This window comes from Dendrobates tinctorius, unplaced genomic scaffold (genome assembly GCF_039654945.1).
Source record: "Dendrobates tinctorius isolate UK_male_01 unplaced genomic scaffold, ASM3965494v1 ptg000014l, whole genome shotgun sequence".
Lineage (NCBI taxonomy): Eukaryota > Metazoa > Chordata > Amphibia > Anura > Dendrobatidae > Dendrobates > Dendrobates tinctorius.
Window position 1 is genome coordinate 9148481 of NW_027361682.1, and position 18486 is coordinate 9166966.

An 18486-nucleotide genomic window follows, 5' to 3' on the forward strand; every position below is an offset into this window, starting at 1 on the left:
ATCATGTGATAGATTCGCACGTCACAGTGTGAACTTTGACTTTCTTTCAAGAAACGTGCCTATTGGCGCCAATTTTCAAATGTGAAGTGTATTTAAAATGGAAGCACCGCTACTTTTTTAATGTATGTCATCCCCTGAGGAAGAAGTAGTTTATAGTTCAAAGCACGTTGGGAAAAAATAAAATATCTATCCTTTAATGCACTAGTATTTGTGTATTAATGTCAAGCAGCGCACGAAATCCAAAAAAGAAAAAAAAAAAAAAAAAAGAGAGAGAAATTAATCCAGCTCACCGCACTGCCTTGCTGGTAGGATCCAGATCCTGCGCACGGATTTGACTAGGCAGCCAATCAATAATAGGAAAGAAAATTGAAGTTCCAGCGCCAGGAATGGAAAATTAAAAATCCATTTTATTGTGCCATTGCATATTAAAATTCCAGCAGGTACAGCATATATGTCGGATGACTACAGAACAACGCGTTTCGACGCCTCAGGTCTTAATCATGTTCTGACATTAAATGCAACCAACTTCCTTTTGTTGGATTCTCCCACCTGAAAAAATCAGAAGCACATGTGTGGACTGCTCCAAAGCAGCTCCTGCTATGATAATTGTGGGAGTACCAAACAAAGTAGGAAAAAAAAAAAAACAGTCAGTGTAGACAACACAACATAAACGACATACATATTTTAAAAGGGAGATATATATACTCCTGATGTAAGGTAACAAAGATGAATATAAAGAATAATTCCAATGACATATTCCAAAATACATATCACATATTCAAATCCTATACATAATATTCTATAATTATACCACAATGGGGAAAGAAAAAAAAAAAAATATATATAAAAAAAAATATATTTAAAAAAAAAAGACACCTATTCCCCTTTTTTCCTCCTTTCTCTTCTTTTCTTCCTCTTTCCCTCTTTTCTTATCTCTTTTCCTCTACCAAGAATGGATCCCAAATTAGGAGGGCCCCAATCAAAAAAAGCAATCAATATATATATTACCACCCCTAAATGGAAGAATGGAACGAACATATTTTTTTTTTATTATATTTTTTTTCTTTTTTTTTTTTTTTTTTTTTTCTTTCCCCATTGTGGTATAATTATAGAATATTATGTATAGGATTTGAATATGTGATATGTATTTTGGAATATGACATTGGAATTATTCTTTATATTCATCTTTGTTACCTTACATCAGGAGTATATATATCTCCCTTTTAAAATATGTATGTCATTTATGTTGTGTTGTCTACACTGACTGGTTTTTTTTTTTCTTCCTACTTTGTTTGGTACTCCCACAATTATCATAGCAGGAGCTGCTTTGGAGCAGTCCACACATGTGCTTCTGATTTTTTCAGGTGGGAGAATCCAACAAAAGGAAGTTGGTTGCATTTAATGTCAGAACATGATTAAGACCTGAGGCGTCGAAACGCGTTGTTCTGTAGTCATCCGACAGATATGCTGTACCTGCTGGAATTTTAATATGCAATGGCACAATAAAATGGATTTTTAATTTTCCATTCCTGGCGCTGGAACTTCTTTTTTCTTTCCTAAAGAAAAAAAACCAAAAAAAAAGGTCCATTGAAGTTATGTTTCGGCGGTCACTTGTTTGACCTTTGGACGTGCAGCAGCTGACTAATAATTCCATGCGCTATACCTCTCCGATTTCAGGTGAGTAGAATTTTAATACCTTTTTACCCTTATCATCAGATAAGACCCTATTTGCGCTTTTCTCCGTTCCTATAGTGCAAAACCTGATAGGATTAGATACACAGCTCAGCAACAGGATGTGCCAAAGGAGAGGACATTTTCATTCCAAGAATTCCACTCATTCCATCTGATTTGACTTTTGATTTTAAACGCCTCCCGTTTCCACTTCGAGTGGCTGCTGCGGGGGCCTCCTTCCCTGTAGGTCCCCGGATCCAGTATGGCGGCAGGGACCTGCAGGGATCCGGCTTCATCACTGCCTGCAAAGCGCAGGCATGAGGAAGCCTTTTGCAGTGCCTGTGTCAGATCGCTGATCTGTCACAGTGATCTGTGATGTGTCAGATCAGCGATCTCACACATGACAGTGATGTCCCCCCTGGGACAGTGTAATAAAGTTAAAAAAAAAAAAAAAGTGTAAAAATAATTTATAAAAAAATCGCTAAATAAATTTAAAAAGGAAAAAAAAAAAATATTCCCTAATTCATTTTTTGGAAATTAAAAAACAAATCTACACATTTAGTATCGCAGCGTCCGTAAAGATCCGCCCAATAAAACTGTCCCATTAGTTAACCCCTTTAGCGAACCCCTTAAAAAATAAAAATAAAAAACAAAGCAAATAATGCTTTATTATCATACCGCCGAACAAAAAGTGCAATAACATGCGATCAAAAAGACATATAAATAACCATGGTACCGCTGAAAACGTCATCTTGTCCTGCAAAAAACGAGCCGCAACACAGCATCATCAGCGAAAAAATAAAGAAGTTATAGCTCGCAGAATAAAGCGATGCAAAAATAATTATTTTTTATATAAAATTGTTTTCATTGCATAAAAGCACCAAAACATAAAAAAAGACATACATGAGGTATCGCTGTAATTGTACAGACCCGAAGAATAAAACTGCCTTATCAATTTTACCACATGCGGAACGGTGTAAATGCACGGGGGGTGCATTTTTCTTTGGGGGAAAAGAAATTCTTGAAATGCTGGTTTTTGTTCATTCTGCGTCCCAAAAATCGGAATAAAAAGCGATAAAAAAATGTCACGTGCCTGAAAATGGTACCAATAAAATGTCAACTCGTCCCGCAAAAAATAAGACCTCATATGACTCTGTGGGTCAAAATATGGAAAAATTATAGCTCTCAAATATGTGGTGATGCAAAAGCTATTTTTACAATAAAAAGCGTCTTTTAGCGTATGACAGCTGCCAAAAATAAAAACCCGCCATAAATAGTAATCTTAGTTAGGGAAAAATAATAAAATTAAAAAAATGTATTTATTTCCATTTTCCCGCTAGGGTTAGGGGTGTGTTGGAGTTAGAATTGGGGGGTTTCCACAGTTTGGGGACATCAGGTGCTCTCCAAACGCAACATGGCGTCTGATCTCAATTCCAGCCAATTCTGCATTGAAAGTCAAATGGTGCTCCTTCCCTTTCAAGCTCTGCCATGCGCCCAAACAGTGTTTTACCCCCATATATGGGGTATCAGCCTACTCAGGACAAATTGAAAAACAACATTTGTGTTCCAAGTCCTGTTACCCTTAGGAAAATAGAAAATTGGGGGCAAAAATATCATTTTTGTGGGAAAAAAATATGATTTTTTTTTTATTTTCACGCCCTGGCGTTATAAACGTCTGTGAAGCACTTGGGGGTTCAAAGTGCTCACCACACATCTAGGTAAGTTCCGTGGGTGGTCTAGTTTCCAAAATGGGGTTATTTGTGGGGAGTTTCAACAGTTTAGGCACATCAGAGGCTCTCCAAACGCGACATGACACCCGCAGACCATTCCGTCAAAGTCTGCATTCCAAAACGTCACTACTTCCCTGCCGAGCCCCGACGTGTGCCCATACAGTAGTTTTCTCCCACATGTGGGGTATCAGCGTACTCAGGACAAATTGCACAATAACTTTTAGGGTCCTGTTACCCTTGGAAAAATAAGAATTGGGGGTGAAAAGATCATTTTTGTGGAAAAAATATGATTTTTTAATTGTACGGCTGTACGTTATAAACTTTTGTGAAGCCCTTGGGGGTTCAAAGTTCTCACCACACATCTAGATAAGTTCCTTGGGGGTGTCTAGTTTCCAAAATGGGGTCACTTGTGGGAGGTTTCCACTGTTTAGGCACATATGGGGTATCAGCGTACTCAGGACAAATTGGACAACAACATTTGGGGTCCAATTTCTCCTGGTACCCTTGGGAAAATAAAGAAATTGGCGACTAAAAAAATCATGTTTGTGGAAAAAATATGTTGTGTTTTTTTTTTTTTTTGTTTGTTTTTTTTAATTTTCACAGCCGGGCGGTATAAACTTCTGTGAAGCCCTTGGGGGTTCAAAGTGCTCACCACACATCTGATAAGTTCCTTGGGGGGTCTAGTTTCCAAAATGGCATCATTTGTGGGGGTTTCCACTGTTTAGGCACATCAGGGGCTTTCCAAACGCGGCATGGCGTCCAATCCCAATTCCAGCCAAAAATGTCAAATGGCGCTGCTTCCCTTCCGAGCTCTGCCATGCGCCCAAATATTGGTTTACCCCCACATGTGGGGTATCAACGTACTCAGAACAAATTGCACAGTAACTTTTAGGGTCCTGTTACCCTTGGGGAACATAAAAATTGGGGATGAAAAGATCATTTTTGTGGAAAAAATATGATTTTTTAATTGTACGGCTGTATGTTATAAACTTCTGTGAAGCCCTTGTGGATTCAAAGTTCTCACCACATATCTAGATAAGTTCCTTGAGGGGTCTAGTTTTCAAAATGGGGTCACTTGTGGGGGGTTTCCACTGTTTAGGCACATCAGGGGCTCTCCAAACGTGACATGGCGTCCGATCTGAATTCCAGCCAATTTTGCATTGAAAAAGTCAAACGGCGCTCCTTCCCTTCTGAGCTCTGCCATGCTTCGAAACAGTGGTTCCCCCCACATATCTGGTATCAGCGTACTCAGGACAAATTGCATAATAACTTTTGCAGTCTAATTTCTCCTGTTACCCTTGGTAAAATAAAAAAAATTGGACCTGAAGTAATATTTTTTGTGAAAAAAAGTTAAATGTTCATTTTTTTTTTTTTCTTAAACATTCAAAAAATTCCTGTGAAGCACCTGAAGGGTTAATAAACTTCTTGAATGTGGTTTTGAGCACCTTGAGGGGTGCAGTTTTTAGAATGGTGTCACTTTTGGGCACTTTAGGGTATTTTCTATCATATAGACCCCTCAAAGTGACTTCAAATGTGATGTGGTCCGTAAAAATAAAATGGTGTTGCAAAAATGAGAAATCGCTGGTCAACTTTTAACCCTTATAACTTACTAACAAAAAAATGTTGGTTCCAAAATTGTGCTGATGTAAAGTAAACATGTGGGAAGTGTTACTTATTAAGTTTTTTATGTGCCGTATCTCTGTGATTTAAGAGCATAAAAATTCAAAGTTGGAAAATTGCGAAATTTTCGCCAAATTTCCGATTTTTTTTTCACAAATAAACACAAGTTATGTGAATGAAATTTTACCACTAACATGAAGTACAATATGTCACAAGAAAACAATGTCAGAATCACCAGGATCCATGGAAGCAACAACCACAAGCCGAATTTCATCAGCCAAGGTATCATTTTATTTTAATCAGTATAACGGCGGACACTGTCTGTAGGTTACTCAGCGCAATCCTGGAAACAGGTTCCCTTTAATCTTTATATTTGCTGCTCCAACGTGTATTAGCGATATTACTGATCTAAGCATTTCCAGCCCTTACGAGAAGCGAGAATGCTCTTTCATCTTTGCCCTTATTTCCAGAAATTGTATTTCTTACAAGACGTTCTTCATGATTTTCCATCTTCACCTCTTCCAGATTCCCATAATATCAGATGCTCTGAATGGAAATCATCTACATAACAGAATTTTCCTGATTGACCCTTCAAAGATGGATATTGATAGGAACAAGATTGTGGCGAAGATATTAGATTTCACCCTAGAGATCCTCTTCCGTCTTACTGGAGAGGTGAGAGATTCTGATGACGTCACATTACATCATTCTTATCTATGGGAATAACAGAAAGACAGAACTGGAGAGGTGAGGACTCTGGAAATGTCTGTCGTGAGATTTATTAATGTATCTCTCCGTAAACAGGATTACATAGTGGTAAACATGACTTCTAGCAAGCGCCATCAGGCCCCTTTGTTTGAGGGATGGGGAAGGATCCTAGAACTCACCCACAAGATGATTGAGCTGATGACTGAAGAGGTGACGCTGCTGGGACATTATAGGGACATTTATACGGTAATGCTGCGAAGATATCAGAGAAATGACCGTATTATTGTATTTGTCAGGTTCCTGTACGGTGTCAGGATGTCACCGTCTATTTCTCCATGGAGGAGTGGGAGTATTTACAAGGACACAAAGATCTGTACAAGGACGTCTTGATGGAGGTTCCCCAGCCCCTCACATCACCAGGTAATAGCCAGGACTAAATACACACGGCCTATAATTATCTATGTAAAGAATGAATTCATTCCCTGTATTTGTTTTCTTCAGTTATATCCAGTGACAGGATAGCATCAGAGAGATGTCCCTATCCTCTTCATCAACCGGATGGTTCAGATGAAAACCTCAATGTTCCTCAAAATCAGGTAGATGGAATGGAGAGAAGGTTTCATAAAATTTTCCCGATGATATGTAGAAGACTGTCAAGGTCTTGTGTTTAGTCTTGTTTTATCCACCACTATTAAGGACAATTTATTAGAGATACCATTGATTTCATGGAGCCTTCCTATATGAACAGTAAATCTGTGACATCAGACTGCAACATAAAATTAAGTGTGTCGTTTTCTAGGGTTCAGTTTTAACCCCTTAATGTCTATGGACGTGCAGAGTCCGTCATGGCAGGAGGTGACTTCCTGCACCATGACGGACTCTGCACATCCTGCCTTTTAACTGTCACTGCATGTAAACACGCAGTTTCAGTTCAGCGCCGACAGCTGTCTATGACAGCTGAGAGCCACAGCAAGGGGGGCAGGGGGACCCTTGCACTCGGTCCCTGCACCCACAGCGCTGTGATTGGTCTGTCAGATTGACTGACCAAACAGCAGTGATGAGCAGGAGAAGCTGAAATTTGAGCTTCTCCTTGCCCGATCAGTGAAGGAGCTCAGCGCTGCAGTGGCTGAGCGTCCTGCACGGAGAGCTAGGAGCGGAGCCCCCACTGCCCCTGGCTGTTAACCCCCTCACTGCTGCGATCGCAGTGTTCAGAGGGTAGGGGGCTCCCTCTGCCTCAGGTCGGTCACCGCGATGGAATCGCGGGGCCCGACCTGTGCCATGATGACCCAGAGGTGTCATGACAACCTCCGGGTCATTTACCTATGGAAAGCTGGTGAGAACATGCTCATAGCATGGTGACATCAGCTTTCAGCATTGGTATAATGCATTACAATGATGGAGCATTGCAATGTATTATACCTAATGTGAAAGTCAAAGTCCCATGAAGGGACAAAGTAAAAAAAAAAAAAACTTTTTAAAAAAATATGTAAAAAAAAAGTAAAAAAAAATTCCCTGAAAAATCCCCTCAAAATTACACATTTTTATGTAAAAAAAAAACAAACAAACAAAAAAAAATACACGTTTGGTATCATTCGTAAAAATCCCATTAATAAAAGTGTCACCCTAGTTAACCCCTTCAGTGAACGCCGTAAAAAAACCACAAAAAAGTAGCAAATTATTCTTTTTCTAAGCGGTATCATCATACCACTTGGAAAAAGTGCAATAACACACGATCAAAAAGACGGATATAAATAAACATGGTATCGATGAAACCGTCATCTTGTCCTGCAAAAAACGAGCCGCCATACAGCATCATCAGCGAAAAAATAAAAAAGTTATAGCTCGCAGAATAAAGTGATGCAAAAATAATTATTTTTTCTATAAAAGTTTGTGTAAAAAAACACTAAAACATAAAAAAACTATATAAATGAGGTATCACTGTAATCGTAGTGACCCAAAGATAAAGCTGCCATACTAATTTTACCACACGTGGAACAGAGGGGGAAAAAAAAGCATTCCTACATTGCTGGTTTTTGTTCATTCAAAAAATGAAAGCAATCAAAAAACGTTATGTGCTCGAAAATGGTACCAATAAAGCCGTCAGCTCTTCCCGCAAAAATCAAGTCTGAACATGACTCTGCCGGCCGAAATATGGAAAAATTATAGCTCATTAAAGATCATTTTTGTGGAAAAAAATGATTTTTTATTTTCACGCCCGGGCATTATAAACTTCTGTGAAGCACTTGGGGGTTCAAAGTGCTCGCCACACATCTAGTTAAGCTCCATGGGGGGTCTGGTTTCCAAAATGTGGTTACTTGTGGGGGGTTTCTTCTGTTCAGGCACATCAGGGGCACAAATTGCACCACAACTGTTGGGGTCCTATTTCTCCTGTTACCCTTGTGAAAATAAAAATTTGGGGGAAAAAAGATCATTTTTGAGAAAAAAAATATGATTTTTTTTTATTTTCACGGCTCTACGTTATAAACTTCTGTTACGCACTTGGGGGTTCAAAGTGCTCACCACACATCTAGATAAGTTTCCAAAATGGGGTCACTTGTGGGGGGTTTCCACTGTTTAGGCACACAGGGGCTTTCCAAATGCGACATGGCGTCTGATCTCAATTCCAACCAAAAAAGTCTAATGGCGCTCGTTCCCTTCCGAGCTCTGCCATGCACCCAAATAGTAATTTACCCCCACATATGGGGTATTGGCGTACTCAGGACAAATTGCACAATCACTTTAAGGGTCCTGTTACCCTTGGGAAAATAAAAATTGGGGTGAAAACATAATTTTTGTGGAAAAAATATGATTTTTTAATTTTACGGCTTTACGTTATAACCTTCTGTCAAGGCTTTTTGTGGGTTCAAAGTGCTCAACACACATTTAGATAAGTTCCTTGGGGGTCTAGTTTCCAAAATGGGGTCACTTATGGGGGGTTTCCACTGTTTAGGTATATCAGGGGCTGTCCAAACGCGACATGGAGTCCGCTGTCGATTCCAGCCAATTTGACATTCAAAATCTCAAATGATGCTCCTTCCCTTCTGAGCACTGCCGTGCGCCTAAAGATTGGTCTTCCTCCACACATGGGGTATCGGTGTACTCAGGAGAAATTGCACAACAAATATTGTGGTTCATTTTCTCCTGAAAGCCTTGACAAAATAAAAAAAATTGTGTCCAAACAAAAATTTTGGGTGAAAAAAGTTAATTGTTCATTTTTTCCTTCCACATTGCTTCAATTCTTGTGAAGTATCAAAACGGTTAATAAACTTCTTGAATGTGGTTTTGAACATCTTGAGGGATGCAGTTTTTAGAATGGTGTCACTTTTGAGTATTTTCTGTTATATTGACCCCCCCAAACTCACTTCAAATGTGAGGTGGTCCCTAAAAAAAATGGTTTTGTACATTTTGTTGGAAAAATGAGAAATTGCTGGTCAACTTCTAACCCTTATAACTTCCTAAGAAAAAAAAATTTGGTTCCAAAATTGTGCTGATGTAAAGTAGACATGTGGGAAATGTTATTTATTAACTATTTTTTGTGACATATCTCTGATTTAAGGGCATAAAAATTAAGTTTGAAAATTGCAAAATTTTAACATTTTTTTTGCCATATTTCCAGTTTTTTCATAAATAAGCGCAAGTCATATCGAAGAAATTTTACCACTAACATGAAGTACAATATGTCAGGAAAAAACAGTGTCAGAATCAGCGGGATCCGTTGAAGTGTTCCAGAGTTATAACCACATAAAGTGACAGTGGTCAGATTTCAAAATTAAGGCATGGTCTTTAACCTACAAAATGGCTTGGTCGTTAAGGGGTTAAGTGTGAATCCACGTTACAGTGGAAAAATCTATTGTTCTGAGCGACTTCAAATGAGGCATTAATCATCAGTGCCAGATTAGCCAGGGCCAGTAATTAAAAAATAAACAAAAAACTAGCCTTGTAGGTTTTATATGTACAATCCTGTCAAGAGCTTAATGATTATGTTGTGATGAAGGAAAAAGCATTAATCAAAGTGGATCTTGTGGATGTAAACAAATCGTTAAAGGAAATTAAGAATCATTCTGTTGAGCATCAGATGTACAGTCATGCATCTGCAGATGAATAAAGCGCTGGTGTCCAATGAATATGTCTGAATGCACTCGTCCGGCATTCCTTATCACAGATGGTCTACAACAGCAGACAGCCAGATCAAGTCACATTGATGCTTAAGGGAAACGGGAAAATTTAATTTGCAAAAATTACATCATTGAGCAGTGGAAAATATTAAATGGTCTCACGAATCCAGATTTCTGATGCATCTAGGTTCCCTATCCATATGTATTAGGAGTGTGGGAGGAAACCAGAGTATCCAGAGGAAACCCACGCCAACACAGGGAGAACATACTCCTTTCAGATTTTGTCGAAGAGCAAGTCAGACCCATCTGATCTGTGGCATCTTCAGAAACCTATCCTGTCGGCATTTCACTACCTAATGGAATCTATGACTCAGTGAATTGTTGAGATTCTGAAGACCAAAGAAGATCCAATGCACTTTTAGTTGGGTATCTGTAACGCACAGTGTGGGAAGACTAAGTTCAACACGAGGAGATGAGGGGGGGCCCAAACACTAGGGAAGTGAGGAGTGGAGACCCCTAGGCAGCTCGAACATCACCCTGTCTGCCCTAAACGTCCTTATATAGGTTCTGCACCTATCGCTGAGCCGGAGCCTAATCCCTGCCTTACCCTTAGGGATAGGCCCTGGTTAGGGAGAGGACGGGGTTAGCACTAGTCTATCCACACTTCTACTAAAGACAGAGAGGGTAGACGAACAAGGGAAGCACTTATCTTGAGCAGACTCAGAGAGGTAATACCAGAAGTCCCCAATAGCACCAGAGAGGACAACATCCGACTGCTATAGCTCCAAGCCTTCACAAGGGAGAAATGTGAATATCACCGGCGATTCCCAAAAGCAGACTGGGAGACTATAAACATCCAGGTCAAGCTATGTCAATTAGTGTCAGAGGGAGGTTTCCACGGGGTCCAATAGCCAGAAGGATTAAGAAGGCGTTTGCAAAGCCAAACGCAGAGACCTTCTGCAGCCAGATGCAGAGCGACTGTCTGCAGCATCTGACACACCTATGACAGTGTCTCTAATTTAGTGGTTATTCAGTGAATGTTTTATTCTTGGTGGAGATGACAGAATGATGCTCATCATAGACATTAGATGCTGTCTATATCGTGTCCATTTTTTCTTGTTATGGAGACTGCTGTTTAGAATTAAAAGCCGAAATTTTGGATTTATACCTGTAGAGATTTGCCGACATGTAATTTTTGACTGCCATGTTCATTTATGATGATTTCTGTTCTACGATATCCTTCTCCATCTTTGAATAACTTTTAACAATATTTGTTTTAGGGAAAAAATCTGATGCTCATTAATGCTACAGTGACATATGTCAGTGGTGATGAGCAGTGTAATGAGGAGATTGCTACAGTTAACCGCACAGGTGAGCAATACCCACTAAGTGCAGAGAAGTCAATCTATTTATTCATTGGTTGCTACAGTTATGTGTTGACATTTTTAAGGGTATGGTGCATTGTTTTTTTTGTTTTTTTATAAATATGTGGATTGTTTGCCTAATGATTGGATGTAATGCTCTGTAACACCCTGGTTGTGGCTTGTTTCCATGTCCCTGAACACAACAGAAAAGGGTACTTGACTGGGTGTGTGTTTTACCTCTTGTTCATGCAACTGTTAACTGCATACTGCTGCCTGATGTGGCAGGCCAGGACCCTGCGAAATAGAGGTGATTGAGACATACGGAAATAAGAAAATAAACTTGATCAATCGCCCATGACAGCACCACGAGAGAGGGAATCCACCTACCAAGGACAGGCAACCTACAGGCTAAAAAGGGCGGCACCTCTCCCTTGCATCAGTTGGTTTCCTGTCCTTGATGGGGGAACATGGTATAGGCTTACCTGTGATTTCATAGAACATGAGTGTTTCCTTCCCAGACCTGCTCGGCTGGTGCAGGATTCCCGGAAGCGCCACGGTGGGTCCAAGGGAGCTTTCACTTGTGTGGGGATGCAACAAGAGCGGCATCCCCTGACTGGTGATGGACAGCTCGGGTGTGGCTCAGGGTTCGGCGTGCGTTTGCAGTGTGCATGCTCTGTTGTTGATACTTTTCCCACAAATATATATGTAGCGTGGCCAAAGCCAGAAGTGCCACACTTCTGGATGATTAGCCCAGGAGGCGGGCGGTATGACAAGGCTGGTGAGGCTGCCAATGACGTGGCAAGTACGCACCCATCTTCAAATAGTGTATCAGGGCTTCATTGTTTCCCACTAGAAGTAGTAGATAGACTGGAAAAATCAGTCATATCCACTCTGGGCACTAAACCTGAGAAATCAGTGCAAGATATAATGTTCCGAAGCCTAGATCAGCGGAAACGAAGATCCGAGCTCTAGTGCGTGGAGAATGGAAGAGATCAGAAAGGAGGTGCTCCCTACCCACTTCTTTCAAGAGAAAGTACCCCTTTGATGAACCGTCTTTATATTTATGGGATTTCGCAATAACTAAGGATTCCAAAATAGCTTCTATACCCTTTGATGATATGGCATTAAGAGATCCCCTGGATGGGAAAGCGGACACATTTCTTAAGGGGATGTGGGAGACATCAGCTGAAGCCCTGAAACAGGTAGTAGCAGTAATGTGTATGGCCAGGTCCCTGATGATCTGGCTGTATAGTCTGTAATCCCAGTTGAAGGACTGGTGGCAAGGGATCATATTTTGGTCACCATTCCACTTGAATCTTAAATGGTTTCTTCCGCACAGTCTGCCATATCCAGTCTTCACATACATGGATAGGCAAACCCTTAAAAATCACCGTAGGTCTCTAAGAAACCCGACAGCTACCCTCACCTGGTTTGGCCCGCCTGCCGAAGCGGTGTACAGGGGTGTACCCACTGCCGCATGCTGGCAGCTACTTGGAGGTGCAGGTGAGAGTTGAGCATCAGATAAGTACAAAAGATACAAGAGCTGTCCAGAAAGGACACGGCAAGCCCTCCTCAAGAGGTGCTACCTCTATCTAGATACCCCAAACACCCCCCGCTTATGTAGGGGGTAGCCAGATGCCTCAGCAGACTATAAGTTTTCCAACGCAGCCCGTAGAGCTTTCTGGCTTAGATCTAGGCCAGGTTGAGACTGTGCTCCATCCCTTGTGAGGGGGAGTATCTCTTTGGCCCTGCCCTGGACTAGATTCTAGAGAAGGCCAAGAAGTGGTTCCCCAGACTGTCTATGCCTAACTACAGAGATCCTTCCGAAGAAGGAAGTTTGTCCGAAGGAAGCCTTCCAGGGAGCAGGACAAATGGGAAAATTGGAGAAGAAGTTTCGTGGGATTTGGGAGGGGGGATGCATGCCGGAATCCTTCTATGAGGCTCATATAATAGTTCTCAAAAAGGAAGGGAAGGACCCTTTAGATTGTGGATCTTATAGGCCCATATCATTAGTAAATGTGGATTATAAGATTTTTACAAAAATTTTGGCCAAAAGGGTGAACTTAGTCATATTGGCCCTCATACACTCTGACCAAAACTGGTTTTATGCCTGGTAAGAGCACCTCCATCAATATTAGACGAGTCTAGTCAGTGGTCCAATATGGCTCTCTGGTACCGGATAATGAATGGGCATTGGCATCGCTTGATGCCTTTGACTCTCTTGAATGGCCTTTTCTCCATGCATGTTTGCAGAGGTATGGATTTGGAGATAGATTCCAAAAATGGGTCGGTGTTTTATACCTGAAGCCTAAGGCCCAGGTCATCGTAAATAACTCCATATCTGAGTCATTTTCATTGCATAGGGGAACTCGTCAGGGGTGTCCCCTTTCCCCGACTCTTTTTGCTCTTGCTATTGAGGCAATGGCAATTCGTTAAGATCTTCCCCTAGTGTTGCTGGTATAGAAATAGCGGGTTGGACAGACACCATATGTTTATATGCTGACGATATGGTGATATTTATGGACAAAGCAGAGGAAACCCTGACAGGAGTCATCACTACTATAAATAAATTCAGTAAATATTCTGGCCTATATATAAATTGGGAGAAATCTGCCTTGATGCCTCTTTCCCATGCTCGAATGCCACCACTGGAGACTCTCTCCTTACTGCCCATTGTAACCAATTTTAAATATCTGGGTGTTCATATTTCTCAAGGCAGTAAATTTGATCTGCAACTTAATATAGAACCATTGCTGGAGACGGTCAGAGGTAAATTTGCGATCTGGGGTAAACTTCCACTGTCTGTAGCCGGACGTATTAATTTAATTAAAATGATATTACCCCAAGCTTAGTTACTCTCTCCAACATAGTGCTGTAGTGGTGCCCAAATCCTTTTTTGCTAATCTGAATTCCCAGATCACATCCTTTATATGGGGGAAATCCAGGCCCAAACTTAAACTATCCACTTTACCGAGACCCAAGAGGGGAGGGGGGGCAGCGTTACCCAATTTCTTCCTGTATTATCTGGCTGGGCAGGCCAAAGCCATAAGTACATGGATGCCCGGAGGTCACCTTCCTAATTCTGAAAATCATCTACTCCATGCTGCACAAATTAGTTGCCCACTGGGTTTTTTGGAAATGAGGAAAATAAATGTCTCGCGACTGTTACCCATGCTTCGTCTGGCACGATCGATATGGAGACAGATTAGGGGGGTAGTTGGATTTGGGGATATTATAGCTGAAATGTCCCTATGGAATAATGGCTACCTCCCGGCGCTACTTGAACATCCATCCGCCGAGTTTTGGGCTCAGTATAGTGTCTCTACGATAGGTGATCTATATGATCATGGAACTTTGATGTCCTTTGAACAATTACAAGTTAATCGCAATGTCCTGAGATCCCAGTTTTTTCGTCATTTACAACTAAGGTCAGCTTTTCAATCGCACATGAGATGTATAGGTATAAATAATACTTTTTTGTCTTTACCCTTGATAGGGATCCTTAAACCGGAGGGCCCCCAAGGTCTCATCTCTTCTTTGTATACATATGTTGTCAGTGGGGACAGAATGTACCTTAGATTCCGTTAAGAAGAAATGGGAGAGGCTCATCCCAGATATACAGGGAGAGGAGTGGGAAGAAATCCTGGAGTCACCAATCTGGGTATCTCCGTCTGCCAATAACAGGATGATACAATTATATATTATAAATCAATCATATTGGACTCCAATTCGACTCTTTAAGATGGGCCCGATACCCGTCATCGGAATGTTTGAGATGTCATTCAATAGATGCAGACTTTATCCATATGATCTGGTACTGTCCTATTGTTGCACAATATTGGAGGGAAGTGACATCACTATTGACATCTCTGGTACAAATCCCTGTTCCCCTTGAGCTGCTGGTCTGTCTATTTGGAGTATGGGATGAGGAGGCATGGGGTCAATATGTTGGGATTTTTCTACGGGAGACACTATTTATGGCACGAAAGGTACTAGCATTACGGTGGATGGGAAATTCACCTCCTTCTCTCGGGTCTTGGATCATTTGGTGAATTCGATTATCCCATATGAACGTACGTTGTATCAGAACAGAGGGTGCCCGGGTAAATTCGAGAAGATTTGGGAGAGGTGGAATTCCTCTCACCTCACTTTGCAGAGTAGAGATGTCGCATAGTAAACAGCTAACTATGTGGAAGTAGGCTGTGGAATAGTTTATGTTCTTGTAGACGTAGCTATGGTTTAGAAGTTAAGTAGATTTCATCACTGGAATAATAACGCAAGACCATTGTGATTTAACTGGCATTATGTTTTGCTTTATTTGTATACAACTGATGCGCACATTTTGCTATACATTTTCATGTCATATGAAGCATATGTATATTTTGAATTAAGCTTAACATCATATACCAGCGTGTGTATTGTATAGCTGTTTATGGTTCAATAAATGAATTTAAAAAAAAAAAAAAAAATTGGAGAAGAAAAGGTAGAGGACTCATTTTCTGAACCTCTTCCCAGGAGGCCAGGAAATCAGGTCAATGACTCCCATCCCAAGTAGGGGGAAGGCTTTCTTCCTTGCCTGGGAGGGCATTTCAGCTAGTAACTGGATCCTCAATCTGATTAAATCTGAGTGAGAATAGTCGTTTCCGCGAGAAAGATTTGTGTTGACCCCTCCCCGTTCTTCCCTGAGAGAGCAATTGGCACTAGAGACAGAAATCCTGGACCTAGTTCAGAAAGCCATCCTCCTGGAAGTCCCGGAGTCTGAAAGAGTGAGAGGGTTCTACTCCCCCCTCTTTCTAATAACCAAATCAGACTGCTCATTCAGAACTATAGTTAATCTGAAGACTCTAAACAAGTTCCTGAAAGTGAAGACCTTTAAAATGGAATCCATTAAATTAGCAATAAAATTGCTTATTCCGGGTTGCTTTATGGCAGTCATGGATTTGAAGGATGCGTATTATCATGTGCCCATACATATGGAATGGGAGGAACTCATTTGAAATCTTTGATGGAGGTGACAGAGCGTTTATTTCAGGTATTGGGTCATCTCCTCTCCCTGATGGCTCTGCTTATAAAAGGGAAGGAAAACACCAAAGCGGACTTCTTAAGCCACAATCCTGTAAGACAAGGGGAGTAGGAGCGGAGACAGGACATCTTCAATCAGATAATTCTGATGTGTAGTCTCCCAGTCATAGACGTTTTTGCCAGCATACTAAACTGAATAGTGAAGGTGTTTTGTTCCCTGGACCCCAGGGAGGATCCTTTAGGGGTAAATGCATTTTTGGCCCCCTGGAATGTCAACTTGGCATACGCTTTCCTTCCAATAGCTCTGATTCCGCTAGTTATAAGAATAATCAGGAAGGACAGAGCGAGGATCATATTGATTGCTCCCTTCAGTCCCAAAAGACCATGGTTTTCGTGACTAAGAATTATGTCAGTGTTCGATCCATGGGTTCTTCCGGAGGTGGCGAATCTCCTTTCTCAAGGTCCAGTGTTCCATCCACGAGCAGCCAGCCTACACTTGAAGGCGTGGAATTTAACAGGGCGCTGTTAAGGAGGGAGAGGAACGAGCCTTTCGAACCCATAGAATCGGCAGCCTTTAAGGTTCTTTCACTCAAAACAGCCCTGTTGATAGCATTCGGTCAGAGGAGTGCCAGAAATAAGAGAAGAGAGCAGTAGTTTCTTTAGCCTACAATGCGTTCCGACGGTAAACAGTCTTCATCAGGCGGCCACCTGATGAAGACGGTTTACCATCGAAACGCGTTGTGGGCTACAGAAACTATTGCTCTCCTCTTATTCCTGGCGCTCCTCTGACCGTTTACTCACATCGTCCTAGCTTATCATCTGCCATTGGAGGTCTACGGTTGGAGCTGCATTGTACTACTAATTCAAAACATCCTGTCACTGCTTCCCTGCGTTCCCCAGTGACCACTATAATTCTGGACTTCTGTTGATAGCATTGACATCAGCCAGAAGAGTCAGTGTTATTCAGGATCTTTCTATAGCTCTACTGTTCACTCAAATCCTAGATGATTGGGTAATCTTTAACCTAGTTCCAGCCTACCTTCCCAAAGGAACATCTCTGATCAAGAAGTCGTGCTCCCCCCCCCCTTTTGTTCTAATCCAAAGAACCAGAAGGAGTAAAGACTGCATACTTTAAATGTTAGGCGATGTGTAATCAGATTCTTGTCCGCTACAGAAGACTGGTGAAAGGATAGATCATTGTTCGTATCTTCAATGGATTCTAGAAAAGGTGTATAGTCCCAAAACCCACAATTTCTAGGGAGGCCATTTCTCTATCCTACTCAACAAGTGGCAAGGCGTTTCAAGAAGGTTTAAAGGCTCGTTCCACTTGGGTCGTGTCAACCTCCTGGGCGGAGAGATCGGACATCTCCATAGAAGAGATTTGTATGGCATCAACTAGTCCACTCCGTTTTCCTTTTATAGGCATTATAGATTGGATATTGGTGCGTCTTCCGAACTCACCTTTTGGCCGTAATGTTGTGAGTTCATTCTCTGGTTCACCAGTTGTGAGTTCTCCTTCCAGACTCCCTCTGGTGGTAACAGGAGGTAGAGAGGCTGATTTGATCGGTGGAAATCTGCCACCTGAGAATGAGGATGACGATTGGATCTCAGGAGTCTCAGATTGGATTTAAGACAGCCGACGCCCTATTCAGTTGCTGGTGATTCCTTCTGGCTTGTCAGCTCTTGGTTTTCAGCTCTGTTCCAGTCATCTAAAGCTAAGTTTTTCTGCTAATGTTCACACTTGATTTTGTTGGTCTATTCAGTTTTTTGGTGTGGCCAGCCAGCCCCTGCTGGGGGCTGTGCTGAATTTCCACTATTTATCAGTATTTTGCCAATTGGCTTTTTGTCCCTTACTAGTTCGGTCTCTTTTTGTTCTGTCTCCGAATATTTCAAAGTGTTGATATAGTGGGAGAAGTCTAGTGACTTCAGGGTTAATTTTGCTATCAGAAGTGTTGGACATTGATTTTTGTAGGGTTTTTTGCAGGTTGCAGACAGTGTCTTTCCTTTTCTTTCCTGTCTAGTTAGTTTGGGCCCCATCATTTGCTCAGCCTATTATCCTGCCTGTGTTTGTGCCTTCATCTTGTTTCACCGTCAATACATGTGTGGGGGCTATCTATTCCTTTGGGGTCTGCTCTGGGTCAGTTTTCCCTTTTCTTGCTTTAGGCGTATTTAGTCCTCCGGCCGTGACGAGGCGTCTAGGAACATCGTAGGCACGCTCCACGGCTACTGCTAGTTGTGTTGTAAGATCAGGGATCT

The 18486-nt window shown here is 41.5% G+C and overlaps 1 protein-coding gene across 3 annotated transcripts in view; it reads left to right on the forward strand.

The window, feature by feature from the left end:
* The window catches only part of LOC141071116 (uncharacterized), a 79834-nt gene that overhangs the window by 35246 nt on the left and 26102 nt on the right, over positions 1–18486 (forward strand). For all 3 annotated transcript variants that reach the window (XM_073559600.1, XM_073559602.1, XM_073559601.1), the window contains 5 exons: positions 5547–5696; positions 5826–5939; positions 6026–6149; positions 6231–6325; positions 11125–11215. In XM_073559600.1, coding sequence (XP_073415701.1) covers positions 5547–5696; positions 5826–5939; positions 6026–6149; positions 6231–6325; positions 11125–11215 — 574 coding nt within the window. The remainder of the gene's footprint in view (positions 1–5546; positions 5697–5825; positions 5940–6025; positions 6150–6230; positions 6326–11124; positions 11216–18486) is intronic.